The sequence below is a fragment of the Penicillium subrubescens genome (genome assembly GCF_028828155.1).
Source record: "Penicillium subrubescens strain IBT 31985 chromosome Unknown utg000014l_segment0_segment0, whole genome shotgun sequence".
NCBI classification, from domain to species: domain Eukaryota; kingdom Fungi; phylum Ascomycota; class Eurotiomycetes; order Eurotiales; family Aspergillaceae; genus Penicillium; species Penicillium subrubescens.
In genome coordinates this window covers 255121-275024 of record NW_026643164.1, presented here as the reverse complement: position 1 = coordinate 275024, position 19904 = coordinate 255121, and the positions used below count along the sequence as shown (strand labels likewise).

At 50.3% G+C, this 19904-nt stretch overlaps 9 protein-coding genes across 9 annotated transcripts; 5 read left to right on the top strand and 4 right to left on the bottom strand.

Moving 5' to 3' along the window:
* Positions 1 to 2051: 2051 nt before the first annotated feature.
* cnaB (calcineurin regulatory subunit B) lies at positions 2052 to 2942 on the bottom strand (the record flags this gene model as incomplete). The annotated part of the gene is made up of 5 exons (XM_057159262.1): positions 2052 to 2062; positions 2133 to 2467; positions 2560 to 2633; positions 2706 to 2758; positions 2834 to 2942. 5 exons carry the CDS (start codon positions 2940 to 2942, stop codon positions 2052 to 2054), a joined length of 582 nt encoding a protein of 193 aa, XP_057001998.1.
* Positions 2943 to 3545: 603 nt separating this feature from the next.
* N7473_013322 (uncharacterized protein) lies at positions 3546 to 5502 on the top strand (the record flags this gene model as incomplete). Its single annotated transcript, XM_057159261.1, has 4 exons — positions 3546 to 3704; positions 3824 to 4306; positions 4385 to 4681; positions 4738 to 5502. 4 exons carry the CDS (start codon positions 3546 to 3548, stop codon positions 5500 to 5502), a joined length of 1704 nt encoding a protein of 567 aa, XP_057001997.1.
* Positions 5503 to 6133: 631 nt separating this feature from the next.
* On the bottom strand, positions 6134 to 7870 carry N7473_013321 (ribosomal lysine N-methyltransferase; the record flags this gene model as incomplete). Its single annotated transcript, XM_057159260.1, has 4 exons — positions 6134 to 6610; positions 6703 to 6930; positions 6988 to 7586; positions 7720 to 7870. The coding sequence occupies 4 exons, from the start codon at positions 7868 to 7870 to the stop codon at positions 6134 to 6136; spliced, it is 1455 nt and encodes a 484-aa protein (XP_057001996.1).
* A 378-nt stretch (positions 7871 to 8248) lies between these two features.
* Positions 8249 to 9622, top strand: kae1 (O-sialoglycoprotein endopeptidase; the record flags this gene model as incomplete). Its single annotated transcript, XM_057159259.1, has 2 exons — positions 8249 to 8600; positions 8684 to 9622. 2 exons carry the CDS (start codon positions 8249 to 8251, stop codon positions 9433 to 9435), a joined length of 1104 nt encoding a protein of 367 aa, XP_057001995.1. The 3' UTR covers positions 9436 to 9622.
* A 326-nt stretch (positions 9623 to 9948) lies between these two features.
* On the bottom strand, positions 9949 to 12183 carry N7473_013319 (putative Snf1 kinase complex beta-subunit Gal83). Its single transcript, XM_057159258.1, is given in 4 exon segments — positions 9949 to 10569; positions 10628 to 10831; positions 10849 to 11194; positions 11269 to 12183. The coding sequence occupies 4 exon segments, from the start codon at positions 12000 to 12002 to the stop codon at positions 10522 to 10524; spliced, it is 1332 nt and encodes a 443-aa protein (XP_057001994.1). The 5' UTR covers positions 12003 to 12183; the 3' UTR covers positions 9949 to 10521.
* A 143-nt stretch (positions 12184 to 12326) lies between these two features.
* N7473_013318 (uncharacterized protein) lies at positions 12327 to 12842 on the top strand (the record flags this gene model as incomplete). Its single annotated transcript, XM_057159257.1, has 2 exons — positions 12327 to 12524; positions 12603 to 12842. The coding sequence occupies 2 exons, from the start codon at positions 12327 to 12329 to the stop codon at positions 12840 to 12842; spliced, it is 438 nt and encodes a 145-aa protein (XP_057001993.1).
* A 238-nt stretch (positions 12843 to 13080) lies between these two features.
* Positions 13081 to 14538, bottom strand: N7473_013317 (flavin-containing monooxygenase; the record flags this gene model as incomplete). The annotated part of the gene is made up of 1 exon (XM_057159256.1): positions 13081 to 14538. The coding sequence occupies one exon, from the start codon at positions 14536 to 14538 to the stop codon at positions 13081 to 13083; it is 1458 nt and encodes a 485-aa protein (XP_057001992.1).
* A 770-nt stretch (positions 14539 to 15308) lies between these two features.
* On the top strand, positions 15309 to 16437 carry N7473_013316 (SDR family oxidoreductase; the record flags this gene model as incomplete). The annotated part of the gene is made up of 3 exons (XM_057159255.1): positions 15309 to 15633; positions 15690 to 16083; positions 16143 to 16437. The coding sequence occupies 3 exons, from the start codon at positions 15309 to 15311 to the stop codon at positions 16435 to 16437; spliced, it is 1014 nt and encodes a 337-aa protein (XP_057001991.1).
* Positions 16438 to 17199: 762 nt separating this feature from the next.
* On the top strand, positions 17200 to 18684 carry N7473_013315 (Zn(II)2Cys6 transcription factor; the record flags this gene model as incomplete). The annotated part of the gene is made up of 1 exon (XM_057159254.1): positions 17200 to 18684. The coding sequence occupies one exon, from the start codon at positions 17200 to 17202 to the stop codon at positions 18682 to 18684; it is 1485 nt and encodes a 494-aa protein (XP_057001990.1).
* Positions 18685 to 19904: the final 1220 nt, after the last annotated feature.

Sequence of the window (19904 nt, the reverse complement as noted above, 5' to 3'; positions counted from 1 at the left end):
ATCTTCCAGGGAGGAATGATGAAATGATAGGAGCCCAGTTGAGGGCCACATCACATCAGATTGAGATTAACGTGGCGTGTCAGGTATTATCCTGGGTTTGGGGGTTGTCTGTTAGGTTGTACCCGAGACAGACTGGTCTTAGTTACAACAATAAGTGTAGAATAATCCAGGGTTGGTTGTGAAGTATCGTGATCGCATCGATCTTGTATTGTTTATCTACCTTCTTGTCAACATCTTTCCTACAGAGATGTACTATGCTCGATATGACCTCACACCAACCCAAACAATTCATTTCAAACGCGCATAAGTACCTACTATAATTTTCTCCTCTTTTTACTTTCTCTTTCTCTTCCTCCCTCGTTCTGCCAAATGATGCAATCTGCACAACTCGGGACTCGGCCTGATATCAATCGCTCTCCGTGCTTTGTGCGCCGCGGGATACAGCCCGGAACCAGGAGCCCGGTTGTCGGAATAGAAGTTGCACCGCGAGGCTGATGGCTCATGGCTGATGCGAGATGCGAGTTAAGGACTAAGCCAACCCAGTCTAGTCCGAATCAGCCCAGTCTTTGACTTGGTACTCCGTACAAACACTACGGTTCAAGTAAGCCATGTTCTAGTTCAGCCGCCGGACCGACCCGACATCATCGAACCTAACCCACAATAAATCCACAAATGTAAACAATGATCTCCGATTTTCGATCTACTTGACGCCATGATTGTATCTAGTCAGCTAAAAACTTACTAAATCAGTCTTATTTTGTCTTTGTCTCTGTTTTACCTTCGCGAACTACCTCCCAGCGCCCGACCTGCATAAAAACTCCTGTCAGCTGACGATGACCCAAATGAATTACCGCGCTACCAAATATAGCAATCCCCAAAGCAGAAACCGAACAGAAACAGGAAAAAAGAAAAATACAACTGGACAACAAAGTAATCCCCCCATCCTACCGGGATATGTTTCGACACTACTCGGTTTCGGTACTACCCATCCTTCCCGAGAGTTCGACCCGGTCAACCTATAGACTGGCGAGATTGGGATTATGACGGATGTCGGGTTTCCCCTCTCCCCTCTCCCTGGTTGAGATTGCTATTTGACCACGAGACGTGCAGTCTGGACGGGAAGAGGTTAGGCCGAGTTGTTTCAGGATTGTCAGGGTTTGGAGTGGAATGGATGAGGCTTACCTTATTGTTGTGTTTTGGATGTGGTTTGGAAATTGGGTCTTCTTGTGGTTAGGTTTGGGGTCTTGGGCAGGACAATATCTATTTTTAACTGACTAGTGAGATACCTGATACCTCTTCATTAGATATTTATGAGCCCGTCTTCTACCATAAAGATAAGGTTGGTGCCCATGGTGTGTACCTAATGACTCCCAGTCTAGGCCGGGATATATATCTAGACGGGTGCACAACCTTCTACGGGGGCAGTCCGAAAATGTACCAGGATGGATCTCCGCGAGTCCTTTGACCAGATAATGAGATATATATTTAGAGAAATGCAGATGATCCGCTGTTGAACTGATTCCACGGAGTTATCCCAAGACTCTTCCGAGCTGTCTATTGGAAGAGTCCTGCAAAAGATGCAGGAAACACCCAAGACCCAATCAAATATAATGGAATAAACCCAACACATGCACTAGGACGCAGAGAATGAACGGAGATTGGACGGTGTTCTTCTGGGATCGAAATAGATGGATTCACGTTTGCGAGGCGAGGGCTTGCCATAAGATGGAGTCATCAGATGAGGCTGGACAATACGCGAACATATATTTCCTTTTTTTTAAAAAGTAATTTCTTCCATCGGATTCCAGTTCTCGTAAGGTAAAACCGGTCAGAAAGTAAGTAGACTACATAAGCACACGTCGCGGGTCATTGAGGGGTCATATCATGTCGCACCAAGGCTGGCAGAGATTCAAGGGTACAGCATCAAGTGGAGATAGAATGTAGTGAGAAAAAAAAAACAAAGGGAGACAAGGGGCTGGATGAGAAAGTACGCGAGGTTGCGAGTTGCGCGGCGTGTGGTGGCGCTGGCCCATCTGCACACCCGAGTCCGGCTATATTTGACCTGGTATAGTCTGTCAGCACCCAATCGGCTCAATAGAAGCACCGAAGAACGAGAGACAAAGTATACGTACTCAAGGTCATGCTCAGGTTGACATCTGTGCTCTCTACCATGTGAGTGAATTCTTCGAAGCTGATCTTGCCATCACCGTCCCTGTCGGCTTCCATAATGGTCTTGTCCACAATTTGTTGCAGCTGGATGTCCTTCAGGTTGTTGCCCACCATCATCTTTAGCACAATGAACAGCTCGCCGTTGGAGATGTAGCCGTCGCGATCAATGTCGTAGACTCGGAAGGCGAAGCGCAGCTTCTCCTCCTTGTTGCCCTTGGAGCTGAAGGCTGACAGACCAGTCACGAATTCTTGGAAATCGACATCACCGCCACCGTCCTCGTCGAAGATGGCAATCATTCTGTAGGACACCCGGTGTTAGAACGATCCCCATGCCAATGTGTTCTGACCTCGTCTTTGCAGGTCGCATTCTTCGGAGCGGATGGAACGAACCTGGTGGCCAAGGGGTTGGAGGAAATCTGGGGGAGAGAAAGGAACTCTTCGCGATCGATTGTGCCCGAAGCATCCTGTCGTAAACAAGTGTGAGCGACTTTTCAGAGGATAAACGAATCTCCAGTCTTTGGAAAGCAGCGCAGTACCTTATCGAGCTTCATGAAACGTTTGCGCAGGCGGTCCACTTCATCGCGGTCGACTATTGCGGGGTGTCAGTTCCAAGGTGGGGTTATTCCATCGAGCCTTATTGCATCTCCTTGGGTAGTGAACATACAGTTAGACGTGGACACAATGTTATCGAACAGCTGGGTAGTGCCGACAGAACCTCTACGGCGCTGCACATTGTGCATGGCAGCCGTGTTAGGCTCGGCGGGTTGATCCATTGAGGGGAGAGGGGAATGTGAGATGGGAAGGTAGGGAGGAAGAAGGGGGGAAGAGAAGAGAGAGAAGTTTAGTTAAATTTGTGGAGAAAAAGAGGCAGAAAAAAAAAAGATCCGAGATCCAACCCCGTAGAGATCAGATAAGCGGGGAAGAGAGGAACGGAGACAGGAAGGAAGAAAAGGGAAAGGGCCAAAACAAGCCCAGAGCGGAAGGCGCGAAGCGGAGAACAGCTGAAAGGCACCTGACGGCACCTGATAAAGCACCTGATAACGAGGCCTGATCTTTAAGGCACCCATGTCTCCCGATTCAGGCATCTAACATGATTCTGATAATGCCCAGCCCCGCACTAACCGTATCCGGACAGGCAAGCGAGCCCCTGAGGCCGTGCGCGCGGCCAAAACAGGCCATCACCGGGTGACATTGCAACGTCAACCCATCCGCTTGCCGAGAACCCCCCAATCTTCCGCCAACGATATCACCCCCCTCCCATCGAATATCATCACAAAACTACGATTACGAGAAAGCGCATGACTAGACCTTTCGAGTGATCCCCATTTTACCCACCCCCCGCCCATGGTCGTTGCCCTTTTGCGCGTCCCGTCGCTATGACTCGGTACGGGGGCCTGGGCCGGACGCGCCCGAAAAAGCTCACCTCCAAGGCGTCCATCCCCATCGTCCGCGAGCACGAGATCGACCTCATAGACGATGAGATCCAGTCTACCCTACAACAGATCGAGACCGGCGTCGAAAAGGCGGAGGAGTCGGTGAGTGTCCCCAATGAGCCACTTATTTTTAGCCTCATCCCTGCATGTGATCACGTGATTACATCGCCAAAGCGACACGAAATTTTCACGATGCTAACCTCGAGGCGCGCGCCACACAGGAATTCCATTTGCAAGCCGCAATCAATGCTGCCGCTCAGGGCAAAGACAAGGATGCTCATATCCCGACTCGCGAGGTCATCGTCAGTGACATCCAATATGCCAAACTGTACCCTCCGATCTTCTCGCAACCGGCGACATACATCCGCTTCTCCTCCACTGTGGAGGACTGTTGCGGATGTCCGTACAACATGAACGAGGAGGATGATGCGTGGTTGAGGAATTACAACTCCAAGCGCGACGCTTCCAGTCAGTGCTCCGAGGATGATTTCGAGGCCACCATGAACTTCTTCGAAGAGACTGCGCAAGCCAAACAGCCTTTCGCTGCCGTTGATAGTCCCCCGGTTCTCTCCTTTGCTGATATGGCGGAGTCCATGGATGCTGCCGTAGAAGAGAGTGTAAAACGCTTTGCCAAGGACATTTATGAGCACTGGAAGGCGCGCCGATTGACCACGGAGAACCTCCCGCTAGAGCCAATGTTGAAGGTGAGTCGAGTCCATCCTTGCATTCAAGCCGGGACCGTTCCGAAACAAGTAATTGCATATACTGACTTGTTCTTTCAGTTTGAAACCGGTCAAGATACAGATGACAGTGATCCGTTCGTCTGTTTCCGCCGTCGAGAAGTGCGCCAGATTCGCAAGACTCGTGGCCGCGATGCGCAAAGCGCAGAGAAGCTTCGTCGACTTCGTAAGGAGCTAGAAGAGGCTCGACAGTTGGTTGCATTGGTGCGCCAGCGCGAAATCGCTCGTAAAGAGATGCTCGGCATGGATCGCACGTTGTTCACGCAGCGCAACGAGGTCAAGGAGATGAAGCGTAAACTCAACATCAAGGACGATGACGAGGACCTCATCAACCAGAAGGTGAGCACCACAACTTCTTCAATCGCACGATGCACATATACTGACCTTTCTCACAGCCCAAGAAGAAGACGATCGAGATGCCTCCTCGGCAACCCAATGCGCCCCAGCTCCGTATGCCTCTCAAGCCTGGTCTCCAAGGTGCAGAGGATTTGCAATTGCTCGAGGACGTCCAGTCCGAGAAGGAAAACGAAATTCTTCGCGATATCAAGGCCAACATTGCCAAGCATATCAAGTGGAACGAGGGTTTTGTGGATCATACCCGCGCGCCACTCTCCCCATCCCCCGAAAGGACATTCGACGCTGCTGCGTTCCGTCCTGCATTCACAGCACAATTGCCCACGCCTCCATCATCACAGTCTTCGAGTAATGTGTTGGACACCTCATTAGATGTGACCAGCCCACTCTTCTCCAAAGATAAGCTGGCTTCGCGAGCCTTGGAGCTGCATGATGAGCCACACCGTATGCCGTCCTTCCGTCGCCGAGTCGGACGAGGTGGTCGGTTGTTCATTGACCGTCGAAATCTCGTGGCGCGTTGTAAAGTCGAACTGGATCCGTTCAAGGCCGATCGTTTCAAGTATGATCAGGAGGATTCCGATGAGGAACCCACCTATGACACGGACGCATACAGCATCCAGATCATGCAGCACCGAGCCATCACCATGGCCAAGGCGCGCGAACAAGCCGCAGTGGCTGCCCAAGCTCATGCGCAGGCGCAAGCACAAGCAGCTCAGCAACGCCGGTTGCAGGCCGACCAAGCTGGGAACGCTCCGGGTGCGAATCCTGTTCCCAACGGCGTGACTGTGTCGTCCGAGGCATCATGAGCGTGCTCTTGTTTGCTCTCCTCCCCTTTTGTTTCGAATTTTTGTTCTCTTCTCCCGTTTTTCAGCATTTGGCGGGCGTTCCTGTGTGGGTTGCTTGTTTTTGATTCCCTTCGTCGCGGTTTTGTTCCTTTCCCATTTCCCTATCACCCTTGTAGTTTTAGTACCACACCCTCTTATGTTCTGATGACACCCCGCGAGCGACGAAGGGATTCGATGAAGCCCGGTGTTTGATTTTTTCTTGTTTCGCGTCGCACCCACCACCTTTCTCGCTTCTCCCCGCACACCTCTTTTCCTCCCAACATCTCAATCCCTTGGCAGATGCCAATTTCGAAGCGGGCGGCACAGTGCTGCCTGTTTTGGCTGTCTTCTGCATTGTTAGTGTACATATTATTTTCTTCACCTTTCCTGTTCTGGGGAGGAGCATCGGGTCCATGAATTGGCCCTTTTTTTGTATGATGGATGTCTGAAGTTATGATGCCCGCGACGATGGGGAGAAGCGGAGAAAGGCAGAAAAAAAAGACTTCAAAATCTAACAGAAATATAATCATTCGCGAAAACTTTTCGTCGTTCTGGTTCTTGGTAGGGTAATCGGGTCGGTCTGGTATCGTCATAGAGAATCGGGTTTCCTCGCTCACACGCGAGCAGACTTCGAGTGTCTGGTACCCGCATCGCCGTTGGCGCTGCGCTTGAGAGATCCACCAGAGACGAGGGGTTCCAACATGGCGAGAACAGATTGCAGAACCTCCTTCTCGCCAATGCGTACCTGCAGGGCCATCTTTTGGCGACGCGCAGATCCATCCAACGAGGCGGGTGCGTTTGGAGCGAGTAGGCTGGTGAGGATTTGCATGTCCTCGTTGAGAGAGCTGCCGTACTGTGCTTGCTTGGTTTGCAGGATCTTGTGGAGAAGACCGGCTTGGTTGCTTTCCATGGCAGGCTTGGGCGGCTTGTTCTTGGAACGGCGCTGGTCAAACTCTTCTGGCGTTAGGGACAGAGTGGTGAGAAGGACGACCAATTCGGCGGGAAGAATGTCCTGGAGAGAAGCGTTCGGGGCTGGTCGAGGAATCACGTAGCCGTCGTCCAGAATGTCGTTTTCTTCGAGGAGTTCGAGCTGGTGGGATGTTAGCTTGGAAGGTTTGATGGGAGTGAGGGAGGTCGGCGATGTGTATTGGATCGTATGAGGTGGGGTGAATGAATACATACTCTTGGCTGGGACTCGACATCACTGTTGGAAAGGCCTGCTGCTTGGCAGATATCTCGGAGGGGCAGCTCGATGACATCGTATTGGGAGTAGTTGTCCGTCACATAACCATACCGACGAAGCAAATCCGCACGGGGAATCTCTCCATAATCATTGAAGATTTCTTCTCCCTCCTGAATTGGTTTGATAGCTTTCATGACCAAACACTCCTCTTCTTGGAAGAGACGGGCCTGTGTAGAATTAATTAGTATGAGCAAGGTGGCAAAAGGGACCGCGAAATTACTCACATTGTTCCGGTCCGCATCGGCATTGAGCAAATCCGCCAGAGGCACCATACCCTTAGGCAGCTGCTCATCCTCATCATCGGTCATGTAGCTTTCATCATTGTCATCGACATCGTCTTCCTCGGTCTCGGATTTTTCAATGTCAAACGCATAAGCCATGATCAGCGAGCCCATGACATGAGCCAGTTCAAGCAGAGCCGTAGCGCCGGCATCACCTTCATACGAGGCAACTCCATGAACAGGCGGGAACAGTCCCGGGTTGGCCCTGACAATAGGCACAATCGACTGCAAGATTGACTCGTCGGCGCCTTGTTTACCAATCTTGTCCACGATAGCACTAGCCTGCAACTCATGTAACTCCGCCGACGACCAGAACATAAGTGTGTCGAAACGTGTCGGCAAGACTCGGAAATAAGAGGCCCATCTTGAATTTGCGCCTTGCGAGTATTCGTAAAGCATGACTAGCATTAGGGAGAGCCATGGGCCGAGAGCGTCCACATCTTGACCGAGCAGGTTCTTCAACTCCGAGTTTTGGACGGCGAGGATGAGATTGCGCGGAATTGAGAAAAGTTCTTCGCCCTCTGGGATACTGGTACGGGCCACTAGAGAAGAATGATAATGAGAAAGATTGTTTCTTTAAGTAAGATTTTGGTGGACACACAGTCTCTGCCGCTGGGTGGATTTTGTGTGGTGGGTGGGGGGAAATAGTAATAATGAAATGCAGATTGGACTTACCGACTCCACGACCGGCGCCTGTGGATCTTAGGTCTGCTAGACAGATCTTGGGGTTGACCTTTACGCCTGGATTGGCTTCAAGCCAAGCGACGAACTCGTTTGACTGCTGTTGGAAGCTCGAGGGGTCGGAGAAGTGGGCGGAGGAGGACATTGTAGCAAAGCCCGATTCTTAGGGAGGTGAGAGGGGCAGGGAAGTAATGAAAGACAAGATATACAAGAAGATAGAAATGCAAATCTCAATCAGTATGTATAAAGAAGCCCTAAAAAGAAAGAAAGGGAAGAGAATTAAGGGTCAGGAGAAGAAGTGGAGGAAGAAAAGACAGACCGAGTAGAGTATGGGAAGTAGAGTCCGAAGTAAAGAAAGTACATTTTGGTTCGGAGAAACGGGAGTGCCGCTTTTAGCGGGCCGATAGGCTGATAACAGAAAAAACCCGCTGACCTTCTATCGAACTGGTGAACTAATTCAACCGGTGGTGGACTCTTTCATACTCGTCATATTAACCTTTCTCTTCTCTTCATTTCAGCCGTCATGATCGCCATTGGTATGGAGGGCTCCGCCAACAAGCTTGGTGTGGGCATCATGCTGCATCCCGAGGATGGCAGCCCGCCGCAGGTCCTCGCCAACATTCGGCACACCTACGTTTCCCCACCTGGCGAGGGGTTTTTGCCCAAGGATACTGCGCGTCATCATCGCGCATGGGTGGTTAAGCTGGTGAAGAAGTCTCTTAAGGAGGCTCGCGTGTCAGTGGAGGATGTGGACTGTATTTGCTTCACCAAGGGCCCTGGAATGGGTGCCCCGCTGCAAAGCGTGGTGGTGGCTGCGCGGATGCTCAGCTTGCTTTGGAACAAGCCATTGGTTGGAGTAAACCATTGTGTTGGACGTATGTATCAATATCATCCCAGGAAGAACAATCTACGTGGTTGAGTATCTTATAACTGACTCGTTATCCTCGGGCTGCTATAGACATCGAAATGGGCCGTCTCATTACCGGCGCTACCAACCCAGTCGTCCTATACGTATCTGGCGGCAACACACAAGTCATCGCCTACAGTTCGCAAAGATACCGCATCTTCGGAGAGACACTTGATATCGCAGTCGGTAACTGTTTGGATCGCTTCGCGCGCACACTACATATCTCCAATGACCCGGCACCGGGATATAATATCGAACAACTAGCCAAGCAAGGCAAACAACTCGTGGATCTACCATACGTGGTGAAAGGCATGGATGTTTCCTTCTCGGGACTACTAGCCGCCATTGACGGACTGGCCGCTCAATGGGGTCTAGGCGGCGAAGAGGCCGCAAAGGGGGATGCGGACAAGCAAGCCTCCACCGTGGGCGATGCACAGATAATCCCAGAGACGGACGGCAAGCCTACTCGGGCTGATCTCTGCTTCTCCCTCCAAGAGACCGTCTTCTCGATGTTGGTTGAGATCACCGAGCGCGCTATGGCACATGTTGGCTCCCAGCAAGTGCTGATTGTTGGAGGCGTGGGCTCGAACGAGCGATTGCAGGAGATGATGGGTATTATGGCGCGGGATCGAGGCGGCAGTGTCTATGCGACGGATGAACGGTTCTGCATTGATAATGGTATTATGATTGCACAGGCTGGCATGCTGGCGTACCAGACGGGCTTTCGGACTCCCCTGAAGGAGTCTACTTGCACTCAGCGATTCCGGACAGATGAGGTATTCGTCAAGTGGCGAGAGGATTGAGATGGAGAGGGAAACCAAAACTAGAATTATCACGCGTAATGAAACATGCATATCAAGACTCTCAATATCAAGCCGGCATCAATATGGGGTTCCAGAGGTTATTAACGGTTTCAAAGTCAAACAATCACTCCCTCCCCCTCTGGTGGCCTTGTTGATATCCACCATAAATTGGTCAACCATTGGCGTGCCCTGGAGGATTGGGCAAACAAAAGAAGAAAGTACTGGGCCAGTGTTGATACTACAACCTCCACGGACGGCCGGGCACACCCCTAGGCGGGGGGAGTTCATTTTTTGTAGTTTCTTAGCCATTTTCTTTTTCTAACCATGATTGTATTCATCTTATAATATTATATTTTTTTAATTCTACTTCTTTAATAGTCTTTCTTGACGATGTTAGAGCGTGTAAAGGGGCTGCATTAGGGGACTGGCGATGTTCATCGGTGTCCGTGGATGGCGATGCACTAACTTGGGGAATGTATATAGGGAATCTCAAGGTTGGGGATTCGATTTATGGTAGAAGAGACTTGGTTTGTTTTGGTTTGGCTGTCAGATGTCAAACTATCCTTAGGAAGTTCCGATTCTTATATCGTGCCCATGAACCTATCCATCTATCGAAGCCAAACAATCAATCAAACAAATGCACAGTAAGAATACTATTGAAATAAAAAAACAACTCTGTACTCGTCAACAAAATCCAAGCGCCTGCACGGCCATAACTATGAACCTCGCTTGCATGATCGAAAGAAAACTCCAGCTCCGATGTAAAACCTCCCAAGAATCAAGTACAGGAACGCCTAAACTTCATGCAATATGTGATCGGAGCCACATTTCTTTCCATCGCAACTTGCCCTCGCTCCGTTATGCCGTCTCCTTCTCTAACTGAACCATATACGGTCATCGTCGCATGGGCTGTTTAGTAGGGATTCCACGACACTGCTGATCAACTGACGGAGGGCTATCCCCGGGGGATGTGCTGAGCTTTGATGCAGTGTCCAGGAACACGCGCCTCTGGAGACTCGCATAGATCGCTTGTCCCTCCAGGTAGACGCATGCAAGAGATGAATCTGCATTGTCACCGGGCAGCGCTCACTCGGTGATGTCGCCGGTTGGTTTGTACAAAATGGAGGTAACGTACTGCATAACGGTAAGCAAAGCACAACGAAGTAGGAATCTGGGGGTATATATATCATACCTTGCGCTTGTATCGAGTCGTCACACTGGTAGCCAGAACACCATTCTTAATACTGCTCGTGGCAAGATGGTTCAAAACAGTGTGATTGGGGTAATTCAGAACACTGCTGTCATCCTTGGTAGGCGTATTGCTATTTAGGATCGATTTACCCAGGAACAGCGGCAAACTGGGAGGAGTCGGGGTGTCACTGATGACATTTGCCGCCTGTAGATAAGCAGCACTATCCTCGTCCTTGTCCAAATCTGCGAGGAATTGGGGAATGGCCCGACCGAAGTCACCAGGGGGACTTCCTCCTCGGGCTCTTCCTTGTTGGGGGGTTCATCCGTCTCGTCTGCTTGGCCATCTTTGCCGCCGTCGGCTAAAGTCTGCGAGGCATGGATACCAGGCGGGAGGCTGTCGTGTCCGTCATCGGCGCTGATTTCGATATAGTTCACCAGGTGGTTGGTGAAATCAACTGCAGTGGGGAGAGTATCTGAAGCTCGCATTTCTCCGTCAACGATGAACTTCAGGTGGTGGGTACCAGGCCGCAGATTCAGCGTTGTCGACATGGTGGCGCCTTCGCCTTCACTGTTATGATATTAGCTCATCTGTCTTTCCCCCCAGATCATCCTGCAATTTGCACTAGACGAATACTCTCATACCTTCTGTGCAGCTTGAACTTCTTCTCCCAATTCACAAAGGTACCCGTCACATAGACCTTCTGGCCTGGTCCAGACCACTCAATATAGGTAGGCACTGCCTTCCCAACTGCGCTAGTAGCGTACGGCTGAAGTTCATCCACAATCTCTTCACCATCCAAGGTCACACTGCTCAAATTGGATGCTCCCTGGTCTAACTTCTCATCCAGAAGCCTGTCCGCCGGAAGCGATTGGATATGCGAATCCTCGGGTCCACTGATCGGCGAGCCAGGCGTGGTCGTAGCATCACCAATGGGCAATGGCATGCGCGGTGGCCGTTGCAAATGTGTCGACGCGCTATAGTACGAGCTCAGCGGCGGGCCCGAAGGTGCCACAGGATCGCGCCCCGCGGCCTGTCGCGCGGCGGGCACCTGCATCGGGTTCGAGTGATCTTGCGGTGCGATATTCCGGCCTTGCGCATACCCGGGTCTCCTGGCCTCGGGCTTTTGGGGTCTGCTGGTGCTTTTGCTCGGAGAATCGGCCGGGCTGCGCTGCAGTCGATGCTGCACCGAGCCCTGGTATCCGGCGGAGTGTCCCGCGGCGGTCTCCCTGGTGGCAGAGGGGTCGGCTGCAGTCGCTTTTGGGTTGGCGATGGCATTTAGCGAGGTGCGACGCACCACCTTGCGCTCACCAGCGGCATGGGGGATATGGCCAGCCGGCCCATCACCGGCTGGGCCTTTGGAAGGGTTGTTGCCCATCGAAGGCGGGGTAGCAGTGGGAGGTTTGGGTGGTGGGTGTAGTAGGGCGTCTCAGGGAGGAGGATCGGCCGACGAGGAGATTGGCGTGGATATCGATCAGACTGACTGCATCAAGGCGTCGTAGAGAGCGACCTAGACGGAGTGAGTTATCTTTTGACCAGAAGTTGAGGGTCGAGATGATGACGCTGGGCGATCCAATCAGGCTAGGGCTTAGGGTACGGGCGGTGATAACTCGGCTTCCCCGGATTCTGCCCCCTTTCCATGTTGAGCTTCGGAGCTTAATCCCAAGTAAATATTCCAGCTTCAGGAAGATCCAACATTCTGATGGATGATGAAAGTCCGGCCGTGACGGGCCTGGTGTCCATTCTCAGTGCGCTGTTTGGTGTGCTGACTGTGTTGTTCTCATACACCTGGTCATTCATCTACACTCTGCTTTATTGGCTTGCATTGCCCCTGCTTTACCTGGGCCGTGGTCTGCTCTCTATCACTCTATTTCCATTGCAGATCCTGCTGAAATTTGAGGTAAGTCCTGTTGATTCCAACTTATGAACTCATGGAACATTAGTTTCATTGTGAAATTCTATACTCATTGAATAACAGGCATTCCTGACATTCGTGACGGGCGCTGTTGTCACTGGAGCCACAGTAGGCGTATGCCTATACTTTGCTGGAGACTCCTTGTCACAATTCCTCCGAATACAGCCATCAATTCAAAACGCTCCTTCAACTGAATTGGCAGAGCCCAAAGATCAATCTTACGACTGGGAGTCTAAAATGTTCATGTCGTCAACGATCTTAGAGGAAGAAGAGAACAGCCACGATAGCCAGGACTCCAGGTAATGAACACAGGACAGAGACTACAATGTGACCCATGAATACTACAACAATGACCTTTGCGGTGTGTCCAAGATTTAGAGTCTGATCTTGTTGTCTCTCGTAAAGTTGAACTATAATCAAATATATTAAATCTAACTATCATATATGTGCCATGCCCATATTGAACACAAAGGGCTCGGAAACCAAAGAAATACAATCACTGCTGCTAAAAGAATCGACAATCCGCCTACCATAAATCAATCTATGCACTCAGTTTCAACCCATTCGTGATATTTCCGAAAGTTGCAAACCATAGATCAGAAAAGTAATCCGTCCGGCCAATCCATGGTCGCAGAGACGCAGCCTTGGGCACACCCTGAGCACGCTTGATGTAATTCGAGGCAAGATCCAGCAACGGCCGGGGTTCCAGCTTTGACGAGTCTTTCAGATTAGGACAAGCCACGGAATAGCCCTTGCGATCCATGAGTTTGAGAAGTCGACAGATAGACGACATGCTTGCATCCGCGCCAAGAGTCCAAGATGCATTGGTGTATCCAAGGAGAAGAGCTGCGTTAGGCAGGTCCTGTAGCATAAAGCCGTTCCACATGTGTTTCTCTGAGAGATCGATCTTCTCTCCATTCACGATGATTGGGATCCCACCCATGAATTGCAGCTTGAGCCCCGTCGCTGTAACGATGGTGTCGGCGGACAACCTCTTGCCTGATTTCAGTTGAATACCATCTGAGTCAACAGTCTCGATGTACCCAGTCTCAACATGGGCTTTTCCAGATCGTAAGGCCGCAAAAAAGTCACCATTCGGACAGGCACAGAGCCTTTGCTCCCATGGATTGTACCGTGGCTTGAAATGTGGACTCAATGGAACTCCAGGTGGAAGCTCCTTCATCATCCCTTTTTCTAGCATCCCCCTCGCGGCTTTCGGATATGCCGTGCAGAAAGCGAAAAACAAGCGACCCATGACCAGACGTTTCAGTCGATTGATGTAGTAGTTGATCGTAGTTGGTAGTATGCGGCTTAACCAACCCCCCGAGTACCGATTGGTAATTGATGCAAGGTACGTGGGACTTCGCTGGAGCATCGTCACCCGATCGGCCTTTTCAGCGAGTTTGGGAACGAGTGTCACGGCAGTAGCACCGCTTCCAATGATTACAATAGTCTTGTTCGCGTAATCAAAGTCCTCGGGCCAGAATTGGGGACGAATCACTTCTCCCGTGAAGTTTTCAATCCCGGGGATCGTGGTGGCTAGTGGCTCATTATAGTCGTAGTAACCGGTTCCAAAAATGAGGAATTTCGCTGTATATTGGAATTGCGAGCCATCGCATTGAATGTTGACCGTCCAGCTTCGTTGGTCCCATTCGACGGAGAGCACGCGATGTTGGAAAAGAACATGAGGACTGATGTTGTGTGTTGTCATAGCATCATTGAGATATGCCAAAATATCTTTTCCTTCTCCGATGGGATTTGATCGGTTCCAGGGATACCATGAAAAGCCAAAGGTGTAGAGGTCCGAGTCGGACCGGATTCCTGGGTAGCGGAACAGATCCCAAGTGCCGCCGATACGATCGCGGGCTTCTAAGATTGCATATCGATACTGGGGAAATGCCTGATGCAAGCGATATGCAGCGTTGATTCCGGATATACCGGCGCCAACGATCAAGACATCGAATGATGTTTGTTCACTGGTAACAAGTTCGCCAGTCATTGTAGGTAGCTCACGGCTGCGTGGACTGAAATCTTCTTAGCTGGATTTCCAAACTGGTATATGAAGGGTTTGGACAGGGACTGTTGGAGTATAACAATGACGGTGTATGGATTCGGGAATGACTGCGAAAGTGGAGAGTTACTTATAGGGGGCCAGGCAACAAGATCGCCCGAGTCATGCGACAGTTCCGGTACGACCGCAATGCTGAATATGAATTCTATACAGAAGGTTTGAACTGGATTTTGGGATTTGTAGATATCCGAACCCCGCATAGGTAGCCAAATTAGTTAGTGCCTCGGCTGGTCGTTGATGTATCTTGTTCGGAACCCGACGAAGGGGGGGGATACATCTGGGGATACAGAGAGGCGCTTGTTATCGGTGGATTTTACCCGAAGGAGCATGAATTCCCCGCACATACCGACAAACGCGTCAAAGAGGGCAACTTGGTCGCCTTTCGACTAATATTCGACTAATATAATCGATACGAGGGTGATGCAGGCCGAGGTGGTTGCCCGGTTAAGAAATGAGGGGAACTTGTCCAATAAGATGGTTGGTGGCTTCGCAACCATCACCCTGCCCAGCATCTGCTATTAAGTAAGGCTGAAGGCCTCCCTGTTTCAACAATGCCGGCGGATCCGATCCTCCTCCTCGTCACTCTTGATTATAATTTAGTTGGAGCGTTCTTATCTTAGGCCTCCAGAGATCGAGTACTTATTTGGTCATTCTTGGTGGTCAAAAACGTCCCTCTCCTACATCCAAGTCACTACAAAATGGCCTTGAGCAAGGTTGTCTCAGGGGCATTCCAGACCCTTTTCGATAAGCTACCTCACCAGGTCCAGCGATTCATTCTTATTCCGTCTGTCAGAAAGGGACTTGCATTCCTGGCAGCATGGAAAACCCTTGGCGTCATTAATCGCTACATTTCCCATCAAGCGCAAAACAACTGGGTGCGACTTGGTCCTTGGGATCCCAGCCGGGAGCTAGTTGTCCTCACTGGCGGTTGCAGCGGGATTGGAAGGCAGATTCTGGAAGATTTGACCAAATTGAACGTAAAAGTCATTATCTTGGACGTGCAAGAGCCAATCTTTGAGCTGCGTATGTCTATCTCATGGAACTCTATGGATGAGGCATTTACTGACCGTCAATTGCAGCTTCAAATGCATACTTCTACCGCGCTGATATTACATCTTCCTCCGTTGTGAAGGAAGTTGGAAATCAGATCCGAAAGGAGCATGGCAACCCTACTATTCTGATCAACAACGCAGGCGTTGGATTTGGAGAGACTGTTCTCGATGCGCCCGAAGAACATATCCGCCTCACTATGGAGGTCAACACTCTTTCTCACTACTGGACGGTGAAAGAGTTCCTTCCATCTATGATCCAGAAAGATCATGGCCATATCATCACAGTGGCGAGCATCGCAAGTTTCGCCGCTGTTGGAGAACTATCCGCCTACGCTGGGTCAAAGGCAGCCGCACTTGCTTTCCACGAGAGTCTCACTCAGGAGCTGCGACATTGGTATAAAGCAAAGAAAGTCCGAACAAGGTCGGTTCCTAGATCTTCTGAATATTTTGAGAGAAACATCTCACTAATAGGTTAAATAGCGTAATCCATCCTTTCTGGGTGCGTACTCCTTTGATCGACGGCCTCATCAATGCAGGCAAGCACTTCAAGGCCCCGATTATGAGCCCAAGAGACGTCTCATCTGCTGTGGTCAAGCAGATTGTATCACAGACTGGTGGCCAAGTCATCATTCCAAGCAATCATGGCTCTGCTTCATTCCTTCGTGGTCTGCCCAGCTGGATGCAAGAGCGAGTGAGAAACAAGGGCTCGAAGCAACTCGTGAGGCTTCGCGAGTTGCAGAGGGAGTTTGCCGCACAACAAGCTACCGCAAATTAGGTGATCTGTCTATACATCTCATTTGAAGATCGCAATCGTGTACGAGCTGTGGTTTTGCTCTATTTTAAGGGTCATTTCATAGGAATGGATATCATCCATATGATAAGACACATGTATGCTGGATTCGAACATTTGCAAGAACTGCTTCTCTTGTGGCCAGACGTTAGTGATAATATATGACTGAAATATTTACATATCACCTATATAAGAACAGAGATACTTAGAGCAGCAGACAAGGCAGAGCGGTTCATAGTCCTCGGACCAGCAAAGAAGATCCATGCCTATGCAGACCGTAAGTGGAGGCTCAGACCTAAATCGCTTTTCCGAGGTTCAACCGTAAGGGCAAATCCTGCCGAACTACCGATACTAAGCCATAGCCATGCAATGTACATGGGTCTATATCTCCATATCTCCACAAATTCCACCGAAAATTGGGATGCGGGGAAGTATATTAAGCCCCAACCATCTTTACCCAAATAGGAAATAAGCCTCCGATTACGCTTAGCTAATCCGATTCTCAGCCTTCCCTAGGACTGCTTGAGCATGCTGCGCTCCCCTTTCTTCTATTTCCAGCATTCAGTTCAATTGATGAAGGCTGTGCGACTCGAATCAAGGAATCGCCAAGCTACTCGAGAGTGCATTGAATCAGCTTCACCATTTCAACCGGCTCGGCTTGTCCCTCTCGGATGTGACACGAGCCACACCGATTTGACAGTCCTAAACCCATCCAATAGAAGCTTGAAAAAAGCTCCGACATGAAATATGCCGACCTCGCGATCGTGTGACCAATGTTACGCGCAGAAGAAGAAGTGTCAACGCGAAAAAGGCCTGGACAAGTGTATTCGATGTGCCCACCTTGCTGTGGACTGCTCAACGGCTCGGTATTCCCGTCCACCGGGGCGTCCCGCACGATCTAAACTGCTTGGACCTGCAGCGGAAATCCAAGTGTGGGCCTCGCAGGACCGGTCGCCCGCTTCAAGGACACCTGGTTCGCAAAGTACAGAGGCCCAGAGTCTTTCTCCACTGTCGCAAAGTGCTTCTACCATTACTGTCTCAGAGCAAGAGCCTCTGGGGATTGGCCATCTCAACAGCCCAGTCAGCCATGGCGTCCAAGCAAGATTACCGGATATTCTTCAGGAGCTTGGTCAGAACCAACAGCAAATCACATCAGCGCCTGAGCCTACCGACGAGGAATTTTATGAGTTGATCGACATCTTCATGATCGGGCCAACCTTTACCAAAAGCTTTCGCCAAGCTTTAAACTATTCCTACCTCAAAGCCCCTCATATTCTAAGAGATATGTTTTCTGTGATGATCAGGTACATGACAAGCACTAGCAAGCCAAATACCACCGCACCAGCCCATGCAGAGATCGCCGGGGTTGCAGAATTGCTGCGCAAATTACAAGCCACAGAAATCGCTAATGACAATGACGCATTGGCTGTTCTTGTTCTAGGCCAGAGCTTGGCTGCATTGGATACATTTATTGTCTCTACCGGATCGATGCTCATTTTACGCCACTCGCTATATCTGGCCAAGCCGTGGTATCCGCAGCTGGCTCAGGTGGGGTTTCTGGACCCGGTCACAGTGACTCCGATATTTTGGGAGCTACTCGAATGTTTGATCAAACGGGAGACTCCAATAATTCGACCACGGATTCATCGACCTCATGTTGTCGATAGATTGTTCGGGTTGTGTGTTTCCCTGTTGCCAATACTATATGATCTGTGCGAAGTGAGCCACGAAATGAAGGTTCAATCTCAGCCGGAAAGCCAGAAATTGAATGTCATCGAGCAACAAGTCCTTGAATGGTCACCTGATAAATCATCTTTACAAAGTATGCCGTTCACCGACTCTGAGATCATGCTTCTACGAGCTCAAGCAGCCATATACCGATCCGCCTCTCTACTGCTCATCCATCGCCTCAAGTACCCACTATCCTGCCAAGATGGGATTGCCGTGTCGTATGCAAACGACATCATGGAAGAGAAAGATAAGATTCTTCTCTACGGTGGACCCGATACAAAGCTCCAGTTCGGATGTTTCCCCTTGTTTTTAGCACTGCTTGAGATTCCGCTGCGGCCGGAAAGTCTTTGGAAGAGTCTGACGAGGCTTTCTTACTGTCCAGCGTGTGCTGAGCAGTTCTTTGCCTTTCACAAGTATTTCTGGCAACGAAGGTGGGACGGGTTCAAGGGCTCATTATTTGACCTCATTAATGACGGGCCGACATTTATGGCTGTACCATAATGGCTTCTGACAGATGTCAATGACTGACGATGACTTACGAATGAACCTCCTCTCCACGAATACCATAAATCCCAGCCTCCCTGGTGAGGGCCGGCTTAAGTCAAAATCTTATCACTTGTGGCATTCCGCTGTCTTCAAGTAATTTCACTTCTAAGCATATGTGCGGTAGTATCTTTACTTTAAGATTGCAAAGGTCGATCACATTTTGTGACCGGAAGGAAGCGCTTCTTTAGTGTCTGCAATTATCTCCGACTCTCCGCAGTCGCATCCCTCAAACCTAGCTCCCAAGTTACCCCATGAAGATGTGACATCAAGGTCAACCTTTCGACCTGATACCAGCAGGATACCTCCTTTGGCTTGGCCCTACCAGCGGCTCGTGATAACTCGAGGGTAACCTTCCGGCTGAGTCGGAGGCGTATCTTCAGGCACAAGCCACGAGCGCCAAGGGGCTTTTTCTCGGGTTCCTCCCCAGATATCGGGGTAATCGGTAGTTCGTTTCAACCCAGTCACGTACGCGTGACCATAGTTGTGCGCCCGCACTCTGCTATCATGAGTACGCTTATAATGCCACAGTACCACCACTTATGCAAGCCAGGTAGCCTCGAATGTCACCCCGCGAGGATTGGGACCATGGCTTTAGGGTGTATGGGAGATTAGCGTTTCCGGAACGAAGGACTAATTCCTAATTGGGGAATTCCTTCAGACTATGCTGTACGTGATGGGCAGGCCTTGTCCGATGTGGGGTCTCGTTCAGTCCAATAGATGCAGAGGCTAATGGGCGATTAAATTGTTAAAAGCTTATAGGTCGTTTCGGACATCTTCTGGGGGATAAGCAATCTCGCTGTTTCTGGCGAATAGAACAGACCTCCTCTTGTTTCATGGCAACACTAAGCCGGAATCTAGAGTTGAGCGGGGTGGCCCTTACTAAAGAGGCATAGCGGGTCGGGCGTCCCCGAAATTTTGCTGAAGAGATTCCATGACAATGCTTGAGCTCTGCTCCTAGAGCCTTGCAAAGTACTATTGTAATAATCGGAACTTCGTGATAGCAGCGATTTTCTAGGTACATGGAACAACTGTTTTCCGGGAATTCCCACTTATCATGTCAGGAAGCCCGAAGTTCATTTCAGTGGTCATGGATCTTGTTGGATCGATATGTCTACGGCCACTAGAATTCTAAATGGGCCATGCAAGTTGTCCGGTATTTGCCTAGCAAGCTGTTC

What these genes read in the sequence shown, in the direction of transcription:
- N7473_013319 (XM_057159258.1), bottom strand. Translation starts at nt 12,002, where the DNA reads ATGGGCAACAACCCTTCCAAAGGCCCAGCCGGTGATGGGCCGGCTGGC. An exon ending in AAGTTCAAGCTGCACAGAAG is followed by an intron (nt 11,195 to 11,268) that starts GTATGAGAGTAT and finishes ATATCATAACAG; the next exon opens with TGAAGGCGAAGGCGCCACCA. An exon ending in CGACTCGATACAAGCGCAAG is followed by an intron (nt 10,570 to 10,627) that starts GTATGATATATA and finishes ACCGTTATGCAG; the next exon opens with TACGTTACCTCCATTTTGTA.